This window comes from Podarcis gaigeae (assembly GCF_964106915.1).
Source record: "Podarcis gaigeae genome assembly, chromosome: 16".
Lineage (NCBI taxonomy): Eukaryota > Metazoa > Chordata > Lepidosauria > Squamata > Lacertidae > Podarcis > Podarcis gaigeae.
In genome coordinates, this window is record NC_139693.1 from 37,462,015 (window position 1) to 37,482,566 (window position 20,552).

The 20,552-nt window shown below is 45.3% G+C and overlaps 1 protein-coding gene and 1 long non-coding RNA gene across 3 annotated transcripts in view; one reads left to right on the plus strand and one right to left on the minus strand.

Moving 5' to 3' along the window:
* LOC310834356 overlaps positions 1-2,091 on the plus strand; it is a 78,485-nt gene extending 76,394 nt beyond the window's left edge. The window contains exon 2 of the long non-coding RNA XR_014559220.1: positions 1,830-2,091. This is a non-coding gene — a long non-coding RNA (uncharacterized lncRNA). The remainder of the gene's footprint in view (positions 1-1,829) is intronic.
* MLXIP (MLX interacting protein) overlaps positions 1-20,552 on the minus strand; it is a 58,616-nt gene that overhangs the window by 17,488 nt on the left and 20,576 nt on the right. For both annotated transcript variants that reach the window (XM_083717084.1, XM_083717083.1), the window contains exons 2-9: positions 13,204-13,310; positions 11,517-11,602; positions 10,823-10,912; positions 9,443-9,484; positions 8,615-8,786; positions 6,530-6,613; positions 5,647-5,744; positions 2,456-3,113 (exon numbers count right to left, since the gene is read on the minus strand). In XM_083717084.1, coding sequence (XP_083573210.1) covers positions 2,456-3,113; positions 5,647-5,744; positions 6,530-6,613; positions 8,615-8,786; positions 9,443-9,484; positions 10,823-10,912; positions 11,517-11,602; positions 13,204-13,310 — 1,337 coding nt within the window. The remainder of the gene's footprint in view (positions 1-2,455; positions 3,114-5,646; positions 5,745-6,529; positions 6,614-8,614; positions 8,787-9,442; positions 9,485-10,822; positions 10,913-11,516; positions 11,603-13,203; positions 13,311-20,552) is intronic.

The window sequence follows — 20,552 nt, forward strand, 5'->3', positions numbered from 1 at the left end:
CTGCATTCTGCAGTGAAGGCCTCCTGCAGATGTCATGAATTCCCTCGCCTGGAATATTAGACCAACACCGTCTCGGTTGTCTTTTTGGCGCCTAGTGAAGACTTTCATCTTCCAACAAGCCTTTTAAATTGAAATTTTCCCCAGTCTGCATCTGTACTGGAATTGTTTTAGTATGTTTGTCACTTGCTACCCTGGGCTTTTTTGGGAGAAAGGGTGGGAAATTAATTAACATACAAATCAATAACAAAGAGGAGCATCTTCAGCACACATCAGAAACTATACAGTATAACCAAGGAGTGGAGTGCCCTCTTATGGGCTGCTTGCATGAACTTCTGAGAGTGGTAGAACTACCAAGAGGATTTCCCTCTGCTGATCTTAACACCTGAGAAGGTTTTAAAGGAGAGAGTTGGTCTTTCAGGTATTTGGGGCCTATGTGTGTAATTTAGACAAGTAAAGGGGGGGTGTATGAAAGGAGAGCTCACCCCACAGCAAGGCGGGAGGGGAGCTCTGGTTCCTGATTGTACCTATTCCTGACTGCAAGATCTGAACACAGGCTCAAGTATTTATTTATGTGAGGCACGGGGACTACAGACTAAGAACATGGGGTAGCTTTGCCATTTTGCCACAGTGGTGCTCTATGGAAATCCCAACACAATGCATCTATCCCCGAATGCACCCATTTGGAAACTAAAGCAATTACTGAAGTATCAAAACCATCACACCACTCTAGGATATTTGCAGTGACACTCTACGTGGAAAACAAAATAGCAAATGAGTGTTTGAACCGATACGTCAGTCTTACTTATCTACTGCTTTAAAGTACTTTAACATTGTGAAATCTCTGTTATTCTCAATTATCCAAAACAGTCTTTTAAAATAATACAAGTAATGTCAAAATTACAAAAAGAGAAGAACAGCTCCAGCTGATTAGCTGGCACCATCCTGTGGAGAAAGCTGAGATCTTAAAAATGATCTCTTTCTGTTCAGTTCAGGCTTTCAGGCCCATTAAATAATTAAGCTTTGGAATATATCAGAAGCAGGTCAGTAGCCTCATGTTACAAGAGGGGGAAACGAGTCACAGACTGGGAGAGTTGCTTGCCCAGAGCTCTTGAGTAACAAGAAGGCCAGCGGTGGCACCCAGGAGCTGGTGGAGACCCCCGGAGAGGCTCAGCGGTAAAGCCCCTGTCCCATTTTCAATGCCTGCCAGCTGCAGTTATGAACAAGAGCAGAGAAAGGCCTCTGCGGAGCCAGCTGGAGGACACTGCTCTGAGCAAGTTCGACAAATGTGGCCCCTTAGCATACGCCAGCCTGGTGGCACCAGGCACCTGCGCCTATATGGCAAAAGGAGGTTTCATAAAGACAGCAAGAAATTGATGAAACTTGGGCATTTAAATAAAAATAACAAAATTGGACTATGAAATATTTATTTTTAAAAATGACTTGCTTTACTCTTCCTGCATGATTGTGTTTACTCTTTGTTCCTTCTTCATGAACAATTTTACACAGAAGCCAGCAAAATGCATTTTTGTGGGGAGGGGGTTATGTTCCATCCCAAGTGGCTGGGCTCAGCTACTCAAGGCCCCAAGCAGAGTCTGGTGGCAGCAACGCCAATAGCACTCCTGCCTGCAGCTCAGCAGAAAAGTGGCCTCCCTGCCCCGCAAGGGCCCTCACTACTCTGTCTCTTGGCATTACAGTGGCACCTCGGCTTACAGACGCTTCAGGTTACAGACTCCGCTAACCCAGAAATAGTACATTGGGTTAAGGACTTTGCTTCAGGATGAGAACAGAAATCGTGTGGCGGCAGTGGGAGGCCCCATTAGGTACCACAGGTTAAGAACAGTTTCAGGTTAAGAACGGACCTCCAAAACGAATTAAGTTCTTAACCCGAGGTACCACTGTAGTTGCCCTACTGTTATTTTTCTCCACGCCTGATGCCACACTGTTAGTTTATAAACCTGGAACAGGAGCCAAAGTTCCATGTGACTAGTTGCACATGGCCAAGGAGGCTTTGTGTGTCCTAAGCAGTGGATTACCACCCTATAACGTTGTGGGGAGTTTCATAAACAGTTTGCGATATGGAAGGGAGGGAGATGCCTCTGAAGAGTGGGTTCTTCCTTTCATGGGCTGCTTGTGGGATTTCTGGAGGCAACTGACTGACCTATCTATATGTGACTTTTTCATCTTTACCAAGATCTGCTATTTAAAAGTCAAACATCCCACTGTCTCCACACAGGCCTTTTTGAACTCACCTAAAACAGTATGCTGAGTATCTGAGGAATATTTTTCAGGATGAAGGTTTGTCCCCAGACTTGCAGGGTGCCTGACACACACACACACACACACAGACTGGCAAGCACCCAAACTCTGTAACCCTTTTTTGCACACAGATTGGTAGCACTTGTGATGCCTGACTGCACCTGGCCCCAACCCAAGGGGGCATTCCAGGACCACTCACCTGGGGCAATGAAGGCATCTTTCAAGACCAAGGAGACAGTTTCTGGCTTTCGAGCAGGCACTATCTTTTGCAGCTTCTTGGACCTTGTCCCGCCACTGGCCACTGGGAGCGCAAAGGTGGGACGTGGCTGCAGCAGAGGCTGTCTTTGTGCCACGGCAGTCTGGAGGGTCAGGCTGCAAGGCACTCCTCCCCCTGGCTGCTGGGTTGCCAGGAGGCCAGCCTGGCTCTGGCTGAAGGTGGTGGCTGGGACATTGTGCGTCGGAGTGGCTGAGGCTGTGTGAGTGATCACCGAAGACTTGAGCCCAAACTTTGGGACCTCTGAAGCAGCAAACATGGACCCCTGCGAAGCCATGCCGGCATTCAGAGGCAGCGCAGTCTGCTGCGGCAGCGTCTGGGGCAGCACACCTGGCTGAAGAAGCGGCACCAGAGCCGGGAATGGAGACAGGAACTGTGGCTGGCTGCTCAGAGGGCGTTCAGAATTGAAGTTGGAGGGCTGCAGGAAGGAGTCCGTCCCACTCCTCAGGCCAAGGCACTGGTCGGCACCAACGTCCGTTGCAGAGGGAATGATAGGGGCAGGAACTGGGGTGGTGACGAGCCCTTCGCTGAGGTTCACTGGGGGAAGCGTGCTGGGCAAAGAACCTGAAGAGAGGTCGGATGTCTGAAAAAGAGAGGGAAGAGGCACGTTAAATGTGGCCAGATACCAGGCGGGATGTTCTATATTTCTAAACTGGTAAGTATTGGGGGAGAGAAATAGGACCCAGATGGGACTCCACTGTTGGCATTGCCCACCATCACAAGTAATTCTTACTAAAGTTACATGCTCTTCCCCGCTCCATTATTAGCTATTAAGATAAAACCATGTTAGTTACTACAGCCTGCCTGCTGGAGTGAATAGAGCAGAGATAGCCAAACTGTTGCCCATTAGATGCTGTTGGACTACAATTCCCAGCAGCCTTAGTCAGAATTACAAAAGGAGTCAAAATTCAAAAATTCAAAATTTATTTACGGCCGTAGGCCCATACAATTAAAACAACACATAAATAACAACTTGTGCACGTGGGAAAAACAGCCGCTAAAACACCACTATAACAATAAAATACAATACGATAGAATGGCATACTACGCCTTAGTTAGCTTGTAGTGCTCCTTGGCGTCTCTTTTGGGTAAGGACAGCGACCAGGAACCTTGCCACTTTCAGGGTCGTATGAGTATCCTTATCCTGCAAGATTTGGGCAAGGTGGAATTTTGGTGGGGTACCCTCTAGTTTCTGTATGATTGGTCCCAACAAGTTTGCCCGTGGCACATTGAACAGGGGGCAAGTGAACATAATGTGCTGGAGCGACTCCAGTGTCTCCTTATCACATTCGCACGTGGCGGGGGCTTGGCCTTTTGAGAATCTATGTCTCAGGACGTTGGAGGGAAAAACGTTGAACCTCGCTTTGGTGAAGGCCAGTCTATGGGCAACAGACGAAAGGGAGGAGAGGTATGATGGAACGCAGTAAGTTAAAGTGATCCCGATGTTCTGGGGCGAACAAACACCTCCCCCCAGCATATAATTTCGCTGTAGATCGATGTCATCCAGTCTTTGGCGGATCAGTCTTTGAGCAGTAATTTGGTCTAGTTTTAGGGAATCTGAAGGAGAAATTCCATAACTCAGGAGTTTGGCATGAATTCTACTAGTCCAAAGGCTAGAGAATTCATCTCGCCATAAGCATTGGACAAGGTAGTGGTTTGGTAATCTATGCCACAATGATAACCAATAATTGAAGACTTGCTTCCACAGGCAAGTTTCTAAGGATGCGATCTTCAATTCTAGTCGCATGGCTGCATTGCTTACGCACGGGGGAGCATTAGGAGCCGGCGTAGGAATTGATTTTGCAGCGTCTCAAGAGGAGCAAGATCTGTCATCACAGCCCAAAGCGGGGCAGCGTAAGCAAGCACGGCAACCACTTTTGCCTTGAACACCTTTAGGGCCGAGGGAACATGCAAAGCTCCATCCGAAAAAAAGAATCGGAGGAGCGCATATGACAGAGTTTTGGCCTTGTTAAGTAGGTGTTGAATTTGAGCTTTCCACCCCAAATTGTATTGAAAAATAACTCCTAGGTATTGAAATTTTAGAACTTGCTCTATTTGTGCTCCACCAAGCTTCCATTTGTATAGTCTCCGGCTTCTGGAGAAAATCAGAATCTTGGATTTAACGTGGTTAATTGGTTGAGTTGACAGTACGTGGCAAAGATCTTCAAAGCTCTGGTTAGTCCAACACGTGTGTAGGATAGAATTACCGCGTCGTCCGCATATAAAAGGAGTGGGCAGCGGTAGTCCGCTAGTCTAGGCGCGTGTGTACTTAGAGATGAGTTAACTAGGGGTGCTCGCATGTCGCTGATGAATAGGTTGAATAGACAGGGAGCCAATATACATCCTTGGCGCACTCCCTTGTTTATTGGTATCAAATTTGTGAGGTCGCCCGCAGGAGTAAGTCTCACTCTGGCAAGGGTACCTTCGTATTACAAAAGGTAAAAGATGATGGGACTTGTAGTCCAACAACACCTAAAGGGCACCCTTTTGCATTATGTCAGTTACCCAGCCTTCGACTGGGGAGATCTGGGTTCAAGTCCCTGCTTTATATGGAAACTTGTTCGGTGACCCTGGGACACTTGATCTCTTTGCTTAGCCTACCTCACAAGATTGCTGTGTAGATAGAATGGGAGGAATGGAAGAAGGGCAGAACAAAACTGTAAGTAACAAGTAACTTGTGGCCTGAAAGAAAAATGCACACACCCCTAACTTGAGTTACAAAAATGACCCAGCTTCATCATCTGCACCTACTTTTCATACTCACAGGTGATCACAGTTAGGACCAAACAGCTAGAGTCACACACACACCAGCTCATGTAGTAAGATCTGTAGTTATATGAGTCCAAAATGGGCACCAACTCATTCTGATTTAAGAGAAGCCATGCTACTTAGAGTTACCCTAAGGATATTTTATACATTCAGATAAATAAATAAAAGTCATCTGGGAATATTTGTTCAGATAAATATGCCCAGCTGTGGTGCTGACTGGCTGACAGCCCAAAGGCATGGAGAATGCACATGAAAATCTAAGACCAGACTACCTTGACTCTAGGAAGACTTCTTAGGAAAGCACACACTCTAACTGCCACTGAGCAACAATTCTTCTCCATCCTTACCTGGGAAGAATGGTTGCAGGTGTCTTCCAGGGCAGAGCTGGCAGTAGGAGTGATGGGGGTAGCATTGAAGTAACTAGGACGACTGGAAGAGAAAAGATCTGGGAAAGATGGGGGTGGGGGAGGAGGCAAATATTACAATCACTTCTGGATACTCCTATTCATTTTACAGCTGCACTTTAAATAGATTTAAATAAACAGAAAACCTTTGTTACGCATCAGGAAATAAAAAAGAAAAGAACACCTTCCACATTAAAACCTATTTTTATTTCATTTCTATTTATTTCAATACATAGTTGTCCTACTTTTAATGCAAGCTATCCCAAGTAGCTTAACCACTGTTACATATTTTTATTAAGACTTTCATTCTGCCTTTCCAAAGGCTTAGAATCCAACAATAAAACCCAAGAAAAGGTGGTGATGACGACGACGACCACAATAACAACATCAGGGCCATTCTACCCCTTCAGCATTCTTCCACATGTGCAGACCAATCTAGAGAGAGGTCCATTGCCCAGTGAGGGTACTGCTGCTTTGCCTACAAAGTTCATACAAAGGGTCAATGTTCATACCCCCTAAACTCTGAATAGAAGCAATGATGCTAAATGGAATGCACCTCTATTCTCAGTACGGTGGTGTTGCTGGTGATGTTAATCACACCCAAATGTTGACTGTCAGTCTAAAACCAGTGGAACAGTACATACCTCCTCTTGGAGGAACTACACCTTATAGGAACAAACTCTGGATACTCCAAAATCCAGATAGCAGAGGGCAACGCAGCAAAACATTAGCATAGCCTAATACTTTCAATATACAGCTTCATAAACGATACCAGGGGAAATCTGTGCTGGCAAACAAGAGTGTGTAACCCCTGCAAAATTCTTACCTTGGAAAAACTCAAAAGTATCCATACAGTTTGGTTGGAGAGGGCTGAGTCCTGGCTGAATCATGTCAGCATTTCCTAAGTGTGCTGGAAAATGTCAAAGAGAGAAAGAGTGAGAAGGTGTACCGGAGAGCTTCTAGACCAGGGTGCTGGCCAGCCACAATCAGCATGGCCAATGGTCAGGGATGATGGGAGTTGTAGTCCTGCAGCATCAGGAAAGCACCAGTTTAGCTAACCCTGTTCTTGATTCTCTGTGGTGCCCTCTAATGCTTTGGAATACAGTTCCCATAAGCCCAAGGCAGTATGGCCAATGGCCAGGGATAATAGGAATTGTAGTCCACAACATCTGGACATTGTGCTGAATACACTTAGTATGGATGACTCTGGAAATCTGAGGTTGAGGGTGGTACAGGCATCACCAATACTGCACCAGTGTGCCCAACTGCCCAAAAGCAAGGTGTGCGAGGGCGGGAGGGAGCAGGAAATCTGGAGCCCAACAACTGATACCTGGAGTTTGGGCCCCTGGGATACAGTACCAGAGCCAGGCCAACTTCTCTGTGTTTTCTGTCTCCTATTGCTACCCTCCCCATTTACGTAACAAGAGCAACACTGTGATCTGAAAAGCTGGGGAACTCAGGCGGCATGGTACAAAACATGGTCGCTTCCCCTCCGAGGCAGTGATGATCAAACTTCCTATTTTCAGGAAACAATTTCTACACTAATGTCAGATGCTGGTAGTGGTTGCTCGTGAGTAACCAGGCAGGGCTCCGACCTGTCTTTAACAGGTTTTATTTGGTGCAAATTATTTACAGTGCAGAAACACAAAGTTCATGTCCGTCTTAGTCACTTGCAGATTCCAGGAGTGGCCCCTTTCAGTTTCTCCCCCAATATAAGAACTTGGGACACCCTAAATCTCCGCCTCCCCTCCTTATGTTTCTCCCCTCTGCGTAAGCTGGGCGACATAAACGGCATCTCTGCCTCCTGCCCAGCCAGGCTAGGTCAGGAGCTTGGGCTCTCAGTAGGATCTTTGAGCCTTCCCCTCGCTTGGCTCCCTCCTTCCCACTGTGCTCCACTGGAGGTGTGGCTTTCCCCACCTCTGGACGAGGAGCTGCTCCTCAGAAGCGTCGGAGGCTCTCTGTACCCCCCTGGCTCCCTCCCCTGTTCCAACGGCAGCCCCCTGACAACTACCTAATATGTCCCCCAAACCCAAGGGGTTTCTGAAGATTCGGCAGGGTGTGTGGAAGACCGCATAAAGTAGAGCAGCTCACACAGGGCATGGGAGGGTTTCCGGACACTTTCTACCACCTCACATCTACTGAGAGCATGTCCAAGAATACCGCCAATGCTCCCCCTGTGCCTGCGTGTTTTGTAGGCGGATTGGAAGTAATGGGTGCAATTTGCTAGGCACAAAGAAAACTGCCTTTTTTCCCCATGGAATCAGACCACCATCTGGGTGCCTGGAACCACAGTGCCTCCCCCCAGAGGCTCTTTCACTGAACCTCTCACCAAGGACTATTCTCTGGATTAGAAACTATTCCTCCAAAGAAAATAATCTGCCTTGACCTCTAGATTCAAGACAAGGGTCTACCAATTTCCCCCCTTCCCCCCAACTTAAGGAATGGAAAGAAACAAGTGCTTAATGTCTAAAGTGCGTGGGATTTGCCTGGAAGTTTTTCCCCTAACCTCTGATGCCTGCATGGGTGGGCCTGTGATCAAGGAAGATAATCTTTTTTAAAAAAAATTAAAAACTTACTGACATAAACTCATACAGAATACAATAAAAATGATGGATATGGAGAATAAAAAGAAATGTGAAACTAGAAAAAATAAAACACAGATACAGAAGAGATGTAATTCAAAGTATAGTTGGAGATACCCCTTTAAATGTTCCAAAGCAAGATGCTGTAGTCTTTTTTAAACTATCCCAATACTGGTGGCTGCCAGGAGGCACATTTCAAAATAAGACAGCAAGGTACTTCCTCGCCTCCCACACCCCCCAAAACAGGAAAGAACTTGGAAGCACTTGGAAGCCTATCCTGTGGAATTCCTTCTCCACAGATGATCCAGGAAAGGGCAAGCTTCTCTTACCTATCTCTCTGGGATTTGGCCAAGAGAGCGGCTGGTGAGATGACAGTGTGGAGAAGAGGGTGTCTGGCAGCTCCGACATAAGCATGTCTGTGCTGAAGAGGCAGTCCAGTTCCATAGGGACTGGTGTTTCCCTGCCGTATGTCTCTTTGTGCCAGAGGAATGTGTCGTCATCCTGGTCAGGGGAGGGAGGGAAAAGTTAAAACAGGGCCCAGTTTGGATGTCGGTATTTGCAATTTTAGTGGGGGCTGTCATGTTTTGTATTACTGTCTTTGTGGTTTGGATTGTACGACACCTTGAGTTTCTTTGAAAATACATTTTAAAACGAAAATAATACATTAAAAGAAGCAGGAGTGTCTGGAGCTGCACCCAGCTAGCAAGGAGTCCAGAAGGCATAAAACTCAGCAATTTCATTTCTCAATTGAGAGGAGAGTCACAGAGCACATTCTGCAATGAGCAATTCTCTGGGAATATGGTTTCTTTCAAGGAGACCTCGACGCACATCTCTCAGTTAAGTCATGGGTATCCTGGTTGGCTCAGCTGCAGCTGCGAGCAAGAAAAACCCAACTCATAGTGGATTTTCTATAGAATAATCAATAGGACCATTAAAGAACTTTGGAATTCAAAATGGTGCTCAGCTGTAGGAATTCACTGAATTTTACTGGTTACAGAACCCCTCACTTCCCCTCTGACTGCCCTGGTTTCACCCCTAATTTTTAAGCAAAAATAAGAAGAGGAATACCTTCTTCTTAACAGTGCTGGGATTTCACTTTTTAAATACTTTCAGGCCTAACCAACAACAAACAAAACAAGAGCTAACTCAACACCTACCCGGACCAAGCTGGAGAGGTCTTCATCTTTATGTTTCTGCAACTGAAGAAGAAAAAGAGATTTTTACCCAACAGAATTACAACACAGTTCTAGAGTTAACATGAACTGGAGCTCCTATTTGTGTGAGGGATTCTTACTGCCTTGAAGCAAAGTATTTTATCATTCAGAGCTGGTCTGCCCATGAGGTAGGGTGAGGCAGCCACCAAGAGAGGCATAAGCCCAAGAGAGGCTGTTGCCACCACAGGCTCTCTGCTCACCAGGCTGCCAGCAGAGAAACGGTTCAGGCAGTGGCACCAATTCCCAGCAAGATCTGGGCCATGAACAAGAAACCCTATCTAATCCTGAAAGTGACCCTCTAGGATGTTATTCCAAGTCTATCATGAGTTTGCATGAGTTAGGGAGTATAAAAACAGCTATCCTTGAAGTTTCCTGGGAGAAAGGAGAAGCAAGGGAAGTGAGATAAAGGAAGCAATGTCAACAACTCGACAAAGGCCTGATTGCCAGGGGAACAGTGATAGAAATGTGGCATTAAAGGCTCAAAAGGCCTGGGCACCTGGGGCACGCCAAGGTACCGTATTTTTCCGTCTATAAGATGCCCCCATGTATAAGACACTCCTACTATCCATGTATAAGATGCCCCCTAATTTTTGACATTATTTTTCAGAGAAAAAACCTAGACTTACACACGGAAAAATACAGTAATTGCGAGGGAGCAGATCACAGTATGGAGCCATACCTGTTTACCATCCTATGACCTGCAATCTTTCCTGATGTATGTAGAAGGATGTTTATGTTTTAAGAATATTTAGATGTTTTAGGACTCTTTTTGTGTGTTTTGCCTTGTTCTAATTCTTATTAACTGGCCGCTCCGATAGAACAACCGCATTGAGTTGAGCTCTGCCCAATTGCAATAGCTACAATAAATTCTGGGTTCGTCCTGGATACTGGACTTGAATTCATTTCCTTGGTTGCATGTTTTATTTAAAAGGTCCCTCACCTGGGTAACGAACAGTGTGGTATAGAAGCAAATTCTTGCCACAGGTTGGATGACCACCTGTCATGTATGATGTATGATGCAGTTGGGATTCCTGCATTGCAGGCTAGATGACCCTCGGGGTCTCTTCCAACTCTACAGTTCGATGATACTTGGACTATTCAGGTGAACCAGGACAATATGAGTGACAACAGAATGCACAAATAAGTACAAAATTAACATTTTATTGTTTGGGGCGAGCATATTTCTACTAATACAGATGAATTACCAACCCTTTTCATTCTTAAGCCTTCGTTGGTAAGCTGAAACTTTTCCTTCCTTTCTGGAGGCAACTGAGAAGATATTGATGTACTTCCAAATTGAAAACTGGGTGTGAAAAAACATACCCTTTTTTTGAAGTAGGTTCTCCACTTGTGGTACTCTCGGATTACTACTTCTATCCGCCGTTTCCAATACTTCCCTTCTGTTGCAATAGCCTGAGGAAGAAAAATGTTTAAAAAATAAAGTGGTGGCGGCGAAGTACAGTGGGCCCATCACTTGTGCTCACTTTACACACCCGATTACAACCTTACGTGGGCAGAGGGGGCAGGGAGGAATCAATAAACAAAGAGTGGGAGAAACCCATTCCCCACTCTTCATTTATTTCTCTCCCACTCAACAGGTTTTCCTTGCTTACTGGGCTCTGGGAAGGTTGCAATTCCCAAAGAGGTTTAAGAACCAATCCATTTCCCCAGGGAACTGTGGGAATCGTAGCTCTGAGGGGAATAGGGATCTCAAAATAACTCTTAGCACCCTTAACAAACTACACCACCTGGCCTCTAGCATCTGACACACCATCTGCCCACCCAGAACTGAAAGGAAGCCTACATTCAAATATGTGCATTTGCTTATGTACGGATTTGTTGTGCTCCTTACCCCACTCTCTACCCCAGTGTCAAAACACAACAGAGAACTATGGAAAGACAGGAAGGGGCAGATAAGCAAAGACAATTAAGGTGAAAGCAGCATAAAATGAGATTAGCCCACAGCATGAAGAGATATCCGCTGTACCACAGTCACATTTTTCTCTGCCTGATGTACCTCAGGGCGCCGGTGCTCATCTACCTCCACAGAACCATCCAGGGGAGTCACAAAGTGGCACACAGGGTTCTTCCGCTTCTCCAGATCTGCAACATGAACCAGAGCATTAGCAGTGCACATCTCTAGGGGGAGCAAGCCAGGTCAGATTTAACTGCCATGTTAAGTAAGCTACAGAGCAGGACTTCCAATGTTAAAGAACCAGGGATGTGCACATGCCAGATTCTGCGCAAGTCTTAAGAAAAAAACAAAAAGCAAAGTGTGGCATGTGGAGCAGAATTCAGCTACTGTACACGACAGAAATTTAGTAGGGAACCTTCCAATCTTCTCCATAAAGGGCTGGTTTTTGTATGCACACAGAGAGAGAGCATAAGGAAGGCTGGAGGAGAAACTCACTTACCTAATTCACATTTCCTCAATCAATGTGTAAACCAAAACACAGCTATCCTTTGAAATCTGCAATTCTCTGAATTTTGTTTTACAGTTTTACAACGAAGTAATGCTTACAAAAAAAGCATAGAATATATAATTTCAATGCTATGTAGATGACTTAAGAGGTTTTCTTTACAATTAAGCAGTATATAAATTCTGTTAAATAAATAAAAATGTATTAAAAACGATGCATGAAAATTTGTGTATTAATGAAAGTAACGTGCAGAAGTCAGCATATTGGGCAAGTGTGCATAAAAATATTCAAACATACCTGGATATGTGCATGTAATTATGCACTTGAAGGTTTGTGGGATTTTTTTTAAAACTGCAAACTGATTTAAAAATGGCGGAAACTGAACTTAAGATGGAAAAATGAGAAAGTGAAAATGACAGGAGTGGGGAAGGGCCATAGCACAGCGGTAGAACCCCTGCTTTGCATGCAGAAGATTCCAGGTTTGATCCCCAGGTAGACAATACAGAGCTAGATGGACCAAAGGTCTGACGGTGTAAGGCAGCTTCCTAAGTCCCTAGAAGCAGGCCTCAGACTTGTATGCTTCCTCCCCCCAGCCTCCAGGCAGAAGTGAAGGTCATCACCAGAGACCCCACATCACTGGGAGAAGTAGTGAACAACTGAACCAGGGAGAAATCATGTCTGGAGGGTTTTCAGGTTCAACCATTCCCTTTTATTTTATTTTAAAACGAAACCTTACCATTCAATTAAAAATGTTCAAGGTTATTTTCAATAATATTAAAATAAAAAGAACAGAGAGGAGAGGAACCAAAGGAGGGGCAGCTGGCCTTGTTCTCACCCGGGGCAAATTCCTAGGGAGGAAAGAATGGGTGAGCAGGGGCTGGCCCCGCATCCCCCTGCCCCCTAATGCATGGAGGGGGTTCGAGGAGAGAGAACCTTTCCAGTGGTGGAGCCTAAGCCATGGAGCTTTCTCCAAAGGGAGACCTGCCTGCCTCTGGCATTACTGGGGTTCCTAGGAAAGGCTGAGATTCTGCTTTCTACTGGTATCTGACACAACGGAGAAGTTGCTCCCTCTGCCTGATTTGGCTATGAGATGTTTCTTCCTGGTTTTGTGTGACAAGATTGCTTTGTTGAGGCTTTTATATTGCTGCTTATATTGCCTGCACACCCTGAAAGAGGACAAGGCACGTGATATGTAATAAACAAACGAAAGTCCCAGGCTGGCCACGTATTAATGTGTGGATTTTCCCAAAGCACCCAAACACATTGAGGATGGGCACAACTTACACTGAATGTACCAAGCCCTCCAGATGGCGTTGTTGAGCCGGATTTTATCCCTACACTGAAGCTTCAGGCCTTTGAAATTCTTCCACTTGGGTGAAACCAACTTGCCGCTGCAACAAAGCAGAGAAGGTTCAGATTTAAACAGCAATAATATACAATGTCTTCTGAAGCAAAACAAAGCAAAGATACAGCACACCAGGCTGACAGCTTTGAAGGCTACCTGGTGTCCTCTGCCTGGGCCTGAGTTTTAATTCTGACCAGGCCTGAAAGCAGAGCTGAAGGGGACAAATTGTGACTCATGGGGACATTGAAACCCCTTACTATAGTCTGTCTTGATGCCAGGGCAAACCCATGTTTCTACTCCAGCCAGCCCTGCTCACATACAACTTTTTTAATTAGGCAGCAGATATTTAGATATTCTGTTCTGTTGAGGCGAATATGTGCCTTAAAAGAGCCACATCCCTTTTGATCACTGTGCTGGTTTCTGGATTTGGGGTATAGTCAGTGCTATTTTTCTAGAAAAAGAGGTGCCGGAACTCACAATGAACACCTCCCTTGTTCCCCTATAGGTAAGGGTAAAGGTAAAGGACCCCTGGACGGTTAAGTCCAATCAAAGGAGACTATGGGGTTGCGACACTCATCTCGCTTTAGACCAAGGGAGCCAGCGTTTGTCCACAGACAGCTTTCCGGGTCATGTGGCCAGCAGGACTAAACTGCTTCTGGCGCAACGGAACACCATGACGGAAGCCAGAGCACACGGAAATGCTGTTTCCTTTCCCGCCACAGTGGTACCTATTTATCTACTTGCACTTTTTTGCGTGCTTTCGAACTGCTAGGCTGGCAGGAGCTGGGACAGAGCAACGGGAGTTCACCCCGTCACGGGGATTCAAACAGCCAACCTTATGATCAGCTAGCACAAGAGGCTCAGTGGTTTAGACCACAGCACCACCCACGCCAATAATGGCAATGGTGTCCACCTGAGAGGTGTCAGAATTGAGTTCCAGCTAAAAAAAAGAAAAGCCCTGGATATAGTACTCTGAAGCAGTGGCTTTAAAAACTGCCTTGTATAAGCTTCCTATAAAGCCTTACAAGGTCAGACTACTGTATTTGTCATTTTAACCTAATAGATGACAGCTCTCCAGGGTCTCCAGCAGGGAGGGATTTCTCCCATCCCATCATTTTTCTTAGCTGGAGATGCCATGAGTTGAACCTGGGACCTTTGCCCACAAAGCATGTGGTTTTCTGCTGAGCTATGGCCCCTCCCTAGGGACGCGGGTGGCGCTGTGGGTAAAACCTCAGTGCCTAGGACTTGCCGATCGCATGGTCGCAGTTCAAATCCCCGCAGCGGGGTGAGCTCCCGTCTTTCAGTCCCAGCTCCTGCCCACCTAGCAGTTCGAAAGCACCCTTAAGTGCAAGTAGATAAATAGGTACCGCTTTATAGCAGGAAGGTAAATGGCGTTTCCGTGTGCTGCGCTGGTGCTGGCTCGCCAGAGCAGCTTCGTCATGCTGGCCACGTGACCCGGAAGTGTCTCCGGACAGCGCCGGCTCCCAGCCTCTTAAGTGAGATGGGCGCACAACCCTAGAGTTGGACACGACTGGCCCGTACGGGCAGGGGTACCTTTACCTTTACTATGGCCCCTCCCTAAGGAATGCTGGAGAGTCCCATGAAAGCCCATCCGGTCTTTCTTTGTAAGGTAATTGCTGGTGAGGACAAGCTTCTCTAGGAAAGTAAAGATGGCTCGCCCACTGCTGTGGATTATCTCCTGTAACTGCAAGCCATGGGGTGAGCGTTGGGATGTTCTATGACACTCCTGTTCATAAAGGGTAATGGTAAGACCCAAGAGCCTTAGAAGTTAGAACATGCCCAAGAAGCCTTTGCAACATGTGCAGAGGTTCCTTCTCAGCTATACTGCTGAAAGCATTTCCTGAGAGACTGCCTAAAAAATGAAGCCAATGCCCTGAGAAATCAAGCCCATCCAGAATCATCTACAACTTTAAAAACATCTTTTGCGTTTCCGGATTAGTTGTTCGGGAATTTTTCCTGTGTTGAAAGCTAGTGAAGATCAAGACTGAGAAAGTTTTTAAGTGCATTCCTGCAGGATGGCCTCATTACATGAGCCAAAAGTAGCCCTGAAGAGGCTATAAGGGAACTATTAACTCTGGCACAGCACAGATGGGGCATGCTTCAATCTCTCTCTCTCAATGCTGCCTTTCACAAGCAAATTCTGTGCAAAAAGGTTTTAAAGGTCACTGGCGCTTGCAAGAGACAGCAAGCCAAGAAACAAGGAAGAAAAAATAAATAATCACGTGGAAAACAACTTGTACGACAGGGATAGACTTAAATATTAACCTCTTGACCATCTCGCCACACTTACCAAACACTATTGCAGATAGAGGTGAAAAAACATACTTAAAAAATGAACAGAGGAGCGTCTGTTCCAATCTGAATTTAAAATGAGGAATGTGGTCGCTAGAGCACGGAAGAGACAGAATTAAGTGACGCCAAATGACCTCAATTGATCAGTTCATTCAAAGACAGCAGAGAAAGTCCATGTTTTGCTGAACCCCAGAACAGCTGATGGGGTTCATTGAAGAACAGATATTTTAAAACTGTTTGTCATCATGAGAGGGACTGAAATGTGCCTTGAAACATCCAGCCATGATTCTTGATGCACCCACCACTCCATGCCCCTTACAGTGGTACCTCGGGTTAAGTACTTAATTCGTTACGGAGGTCTGTTCTTAACCTGAAACTGTTCTTAACCTGAAGCACCACTTTAGCTAATGGGGCCTCCTGCTGCCGCCGCAACGCCTGAGCACGATTTCTGTTCTCATCCTGAAGCAAAGTTCTTAACCTGAAGCACTATTTCTGGGTTAGCAGAGTCTGTAACCTGAAGCATATGTAACCTGAGGTACCACTATACATGCACACACACATATGGGCAGTGACATCACTCTGAAGGAGGAAGCAAGGACATGCTGGGATTCCCAGATGCTGACTACAGTGCAACTAGCACAAGTTACCACCACTAGCCAGAAAGCACAGAAAACTGTCTGGACAAATGAGAGGGCAGGATGCCAAGAGGCAACATGAACTGGGATATCCTGTGCCGGGATATTCTGGGTTTCGGAAGCTGATCTAAGCCAGGGATAGGCAACCTAAGGCCCTTGGCCACAAGCGGCCCACGGGGGTCGTTTAACTAGCTCCCAAGCCGCCCCAAACCGAGCCGCCCGCTCGGCAAATCCCCACGCACTGTGCTAAACCAGTGCAGCGCGACACGGAGGCTCGCTTCCGTGGTGCCGGAAATCACGTCTGTGCATGCTCAGACGCCGAATATCGCGTCTGAGCAGATGCAGACACTGGAAATCATTTCTGCGCGCACACAATCCAGCCCACAGAGGAATCTGGTGGAATCTTGGCTGGAGTGAACCAGCCAAGGCAAGGTAAACCTTGCCGACACACGATCTAAGCTGATTTGAAGGGTGTGTGTGTTTGTGTGTGTGTGTGTTTGTATACTGAAGACAGTGTTCAAAATTAAGTTGGAAGAAAATTGATGCATCCCTAGTGAGCACTTCAATTGATGGTTTCCAAGACGGATGGGCTTTTGAACTGAGTTTACAAAAGCCACCTAGGATGTGGGACCAAAATGGGCCCTGCAGCTCTTGCGTCTTTGCCACCCGCCTGGCTGTATGCAATGTGATTTAGAGAAAGCAAAGCAACTGCAGGCATGAGAAGGCCCGCAGAGTCTTGGAAAAGCGACCGCTTTCCCTGCATCTAGTGCAGGGACAAAAGCCCTGATCTCTCACACCTGCTGGCCCAGTGACAGCTGCTTGCTTTTCCCTGGGATTGCCAGAGCTGGCATTATTCCCCAAATAATCCTGTAATGGCTCATGGCCACAACTGCGTCTGTGACGGGCTTAAGTCTAGACAGGGTGGACACGGCCACCTGGCTTCCTTTCTGGTCCACTGCTTGGGAGGGGGTGTTCGGCTTTATCTGTTTTTAAGCACTTTGAGCAGAATGGCTGACGACACATAGGACCTCTTTAATCCTTGCCATGCTTTAAAAGAAAATGCCTCGCCCCATCGGGAACACAAATTCACTAAACACGAGGCTCTCCCTCTGGGTTCATTCTCTGATGTTACATTCCATTTGAAAAACCACACACAAGGGAGCAACTACAATTTCTGGGGCAAAACAATGACATAGGAAATCCATAATCAGACTTCTTGCTGCTTTAATGTAAAAACTGTCTTTAACTTAAAAGTTGCGCTCTGTCATTCTGACTAAACGGGTTGGTTAACTGCATTCCTAGAAAATATCAAAAGTGAAGTTCATGCCCCTTAAACTCAAAATCAGGGTGGATAAAAATCAATGATTTTTTAAAATAAAAAAATTGATTTTTTTATTTAAATCAGATTTTTTTTTATGTAAATCGGATTTTTAAAATAAAATGCTTTTGGAGGAAAAATCTTTCTAAAGATAGCTACATTATAGTTACATTATAGTCCAAAGGCTATTCATCAGGAAATAAGGATTTGTTTTAAGTTTTTCATGTGTGCTAAAACTCAGTCTAAGGTGTTTTTTTTAAAAAAAATCGTTCAACCACATCAGTTAACTAACATGGATATATGCTATAATGTTATTGTTTTAGTTAAACAAATCGTTTAAATTGTTATTAAGGAAATGATTGTTTTTCTCCTTCCAATAAAGTACAGCAGGAAAGCTGTCCAAATATAAACAGTTAACTTATTAAACCTCACAATAGTTTCATAATTATCTGTCTATGTATTTCTAATAGTATAACCAAATTAGTAATTTTTGATATAACTGTAAAAACTACTCTGAAAATTTATTATTCCAAAACTGAAATCTTCATTATTAAGATTATACCAGCAAGAATGAATCCTTCTGTAAAAAAAAAATAAAATGATTTAAATCAAGTCTTACTGACTAGTGATTTAAATCAATTTGACTTAAATCAAATCCACCCTGCTCAAAATAGGTTCCTAAATAAGATTTTAGTGACTTGCTGCTGTACATTTTACAGCCAACCCACTGACAATTGCTTTGTCAAAAGTGGGTAGTAAAAACCTGCGGAAGGAGTTTGACTGCATTGAGATGAATGTATACTGGCTTCCCCTCGCAATGATAATGTCAGGTAACTGTTTAGCTTCTTCTGTATTGTGCTATTACCACAGCACCTGACCTATGCAGCTCCTATACTTGCTTCCCTACTCCTTATTCCAGCCGTTGCCAACCTGATGCCCTCCAGATTGGCACCAGATTGGCAAAGCCTGCTCCACTCCATTATATAGCAATGAAATATATAGTACAATTTAAAACAAAACACCACGACCACCAAACACACACCATCCTGCTGGACACTGAAAAGCATAGACTTGAATCATCTGCTAAAGCAACTCTTTGTCTCCTGAGATTTCCAGGGCTTTCCAAAAGAGTGAATGCCCAAGGTAGACATAATTCTTCAGCTTCTTTCATTGCCTTAACCCCGATTGCCTAACATACAATGAAACTGTAGCTGTATTCCTGTATTCCTGGTGTCCAATGCTCAGTTTCCTATCAAGCAATGCTGGTGATGACAACTTCTACATCCAAAACAGGCAGGAAAAGGTTTGTGCAACAGGATATCTGTGTCTCCCACTCTCACAATGTAAGACTTCATGGCTTTAGGCAGCAATCCTAAAACACCAATCAACAGATACGGAGGGCGCAAATATATGATATTTCAAATGCATAGCGTGCAGCTTTGGCCACAGGTTTTTCTCTTGAATACAAAGCATGTGGGTGGGGGGTCCCTAGGAATGCAGAGTGTGGGGAACCCCTCCCTCTCCAGCTGCAATCTTGGTGACCCCCCAGCCCTGCATTAGCCTTGGACACAGAGGTTGAGCTATTTATATATATGGTGGCTTTTTTTCCTTTCAGGCCACAGACATGGTATAAATGACAAGCAAATGTATTTCATCAGATTTACACCCCACACCATCTTCAAAGGAGCCCAAGGTGGCACACATACCAATACTAATAACAATTAAAACGTCTAGTAAACAACTGAAAACAACCTACCAAAAATCAGTTTAAAACTCCCCCCCAAAAAGGCTAGGGTGGGCTAGTTAGATTTTTGTATGTAAATGTTATTAGGAGTTATTAGCAAGGCTGGATTTAACAAATACTGTAATAGTAATCAAATATTGACAAATTTGTTTAAAAACAAAAGTAGCTCTACAGTCTGGATGTGTGTAATGCACTCTGCTCTCTCTTGGCTGAAATCCTGGAGGGGGAGATTCAAGTTCTCAGTCCAAGTTAATGGCAGGTCAGATAATAATTAATCCCCAACCCAAGAGGCAGGCAATACTTTAATTAACCTGCATCGCATGAGGTGACTTTTTAAAGCTGCTAATTCCCAAAAGGTCATACTGCCTCCCTTTAATCCTGCATTTCCTAAGAGCAACGTGTTCTTAAAAACCCCCACAAACCTCTTGTGCCATTTATTTACAACCCCCCGGGGAAGATAAAACAGCACGGGAAAGATATGAAGAACATTTGATTTGAGAAAGCAAGCAAGCAAAGCTGAGTTCATGGTAAGTTCTGAAAGCAGGGAACCATCCATGGGCAAACTGGAGCAAATGCATCCTGGAAGATCAAGGAAGAATCAACCTATGCAGCAGTGGAGGGAAATGTAGCTCTGCCCCCCAACCTCAGTCTGTTCTCAGCTATCCCCCCCACCTGCCCACTTTGCTACTTAGCTACCAATCCAGGGGGTGGCACTGTCAGATTCCTCTTCTTCAGCCTAAAAATTGCCCTTGTAGAACTCAGAAGGGAGGAAGATGGGAACAAATCTAGAATTTATTGACGTTACCTCTGGCTCCACCTGCTGATGGCTTCCTGCTTTACACCTCACCAGCCCCAATGAGCACCAGCCACCACTGCTGCAACTAGTGAGGCTTCCTTGTGCTACTTTGTCTTGCAAACTGAACTGTTGCTTGGTGGTCACATGTTATGGTATAATCTGACTTTTTGTACTGATGTTACCTGCCCTTCACCATAATGTCCCAGGGTGGGTTAACCCTTCTCCCCCCACCCCAGCTGAAACTTTACATCAGAGGACTGGGGTGGCTCCTATTAACTAAATCTAGGTGTCAAAGGCCAGGGTAAAGAGCTGTGCCTTCAGCATACAGCAAAAGCTATACAATGAAGGTGTTAGATACACCTCTGTTGGGGGTGGGGGAGAGCAAATTTCACAGCTTAGGGGCTGCCACAGAGAATGCCCTTAGGGGCTGCCACCCTGAGGATGATGGTATAATTTCCCTAAAATTAATCTGGAATCCCTTG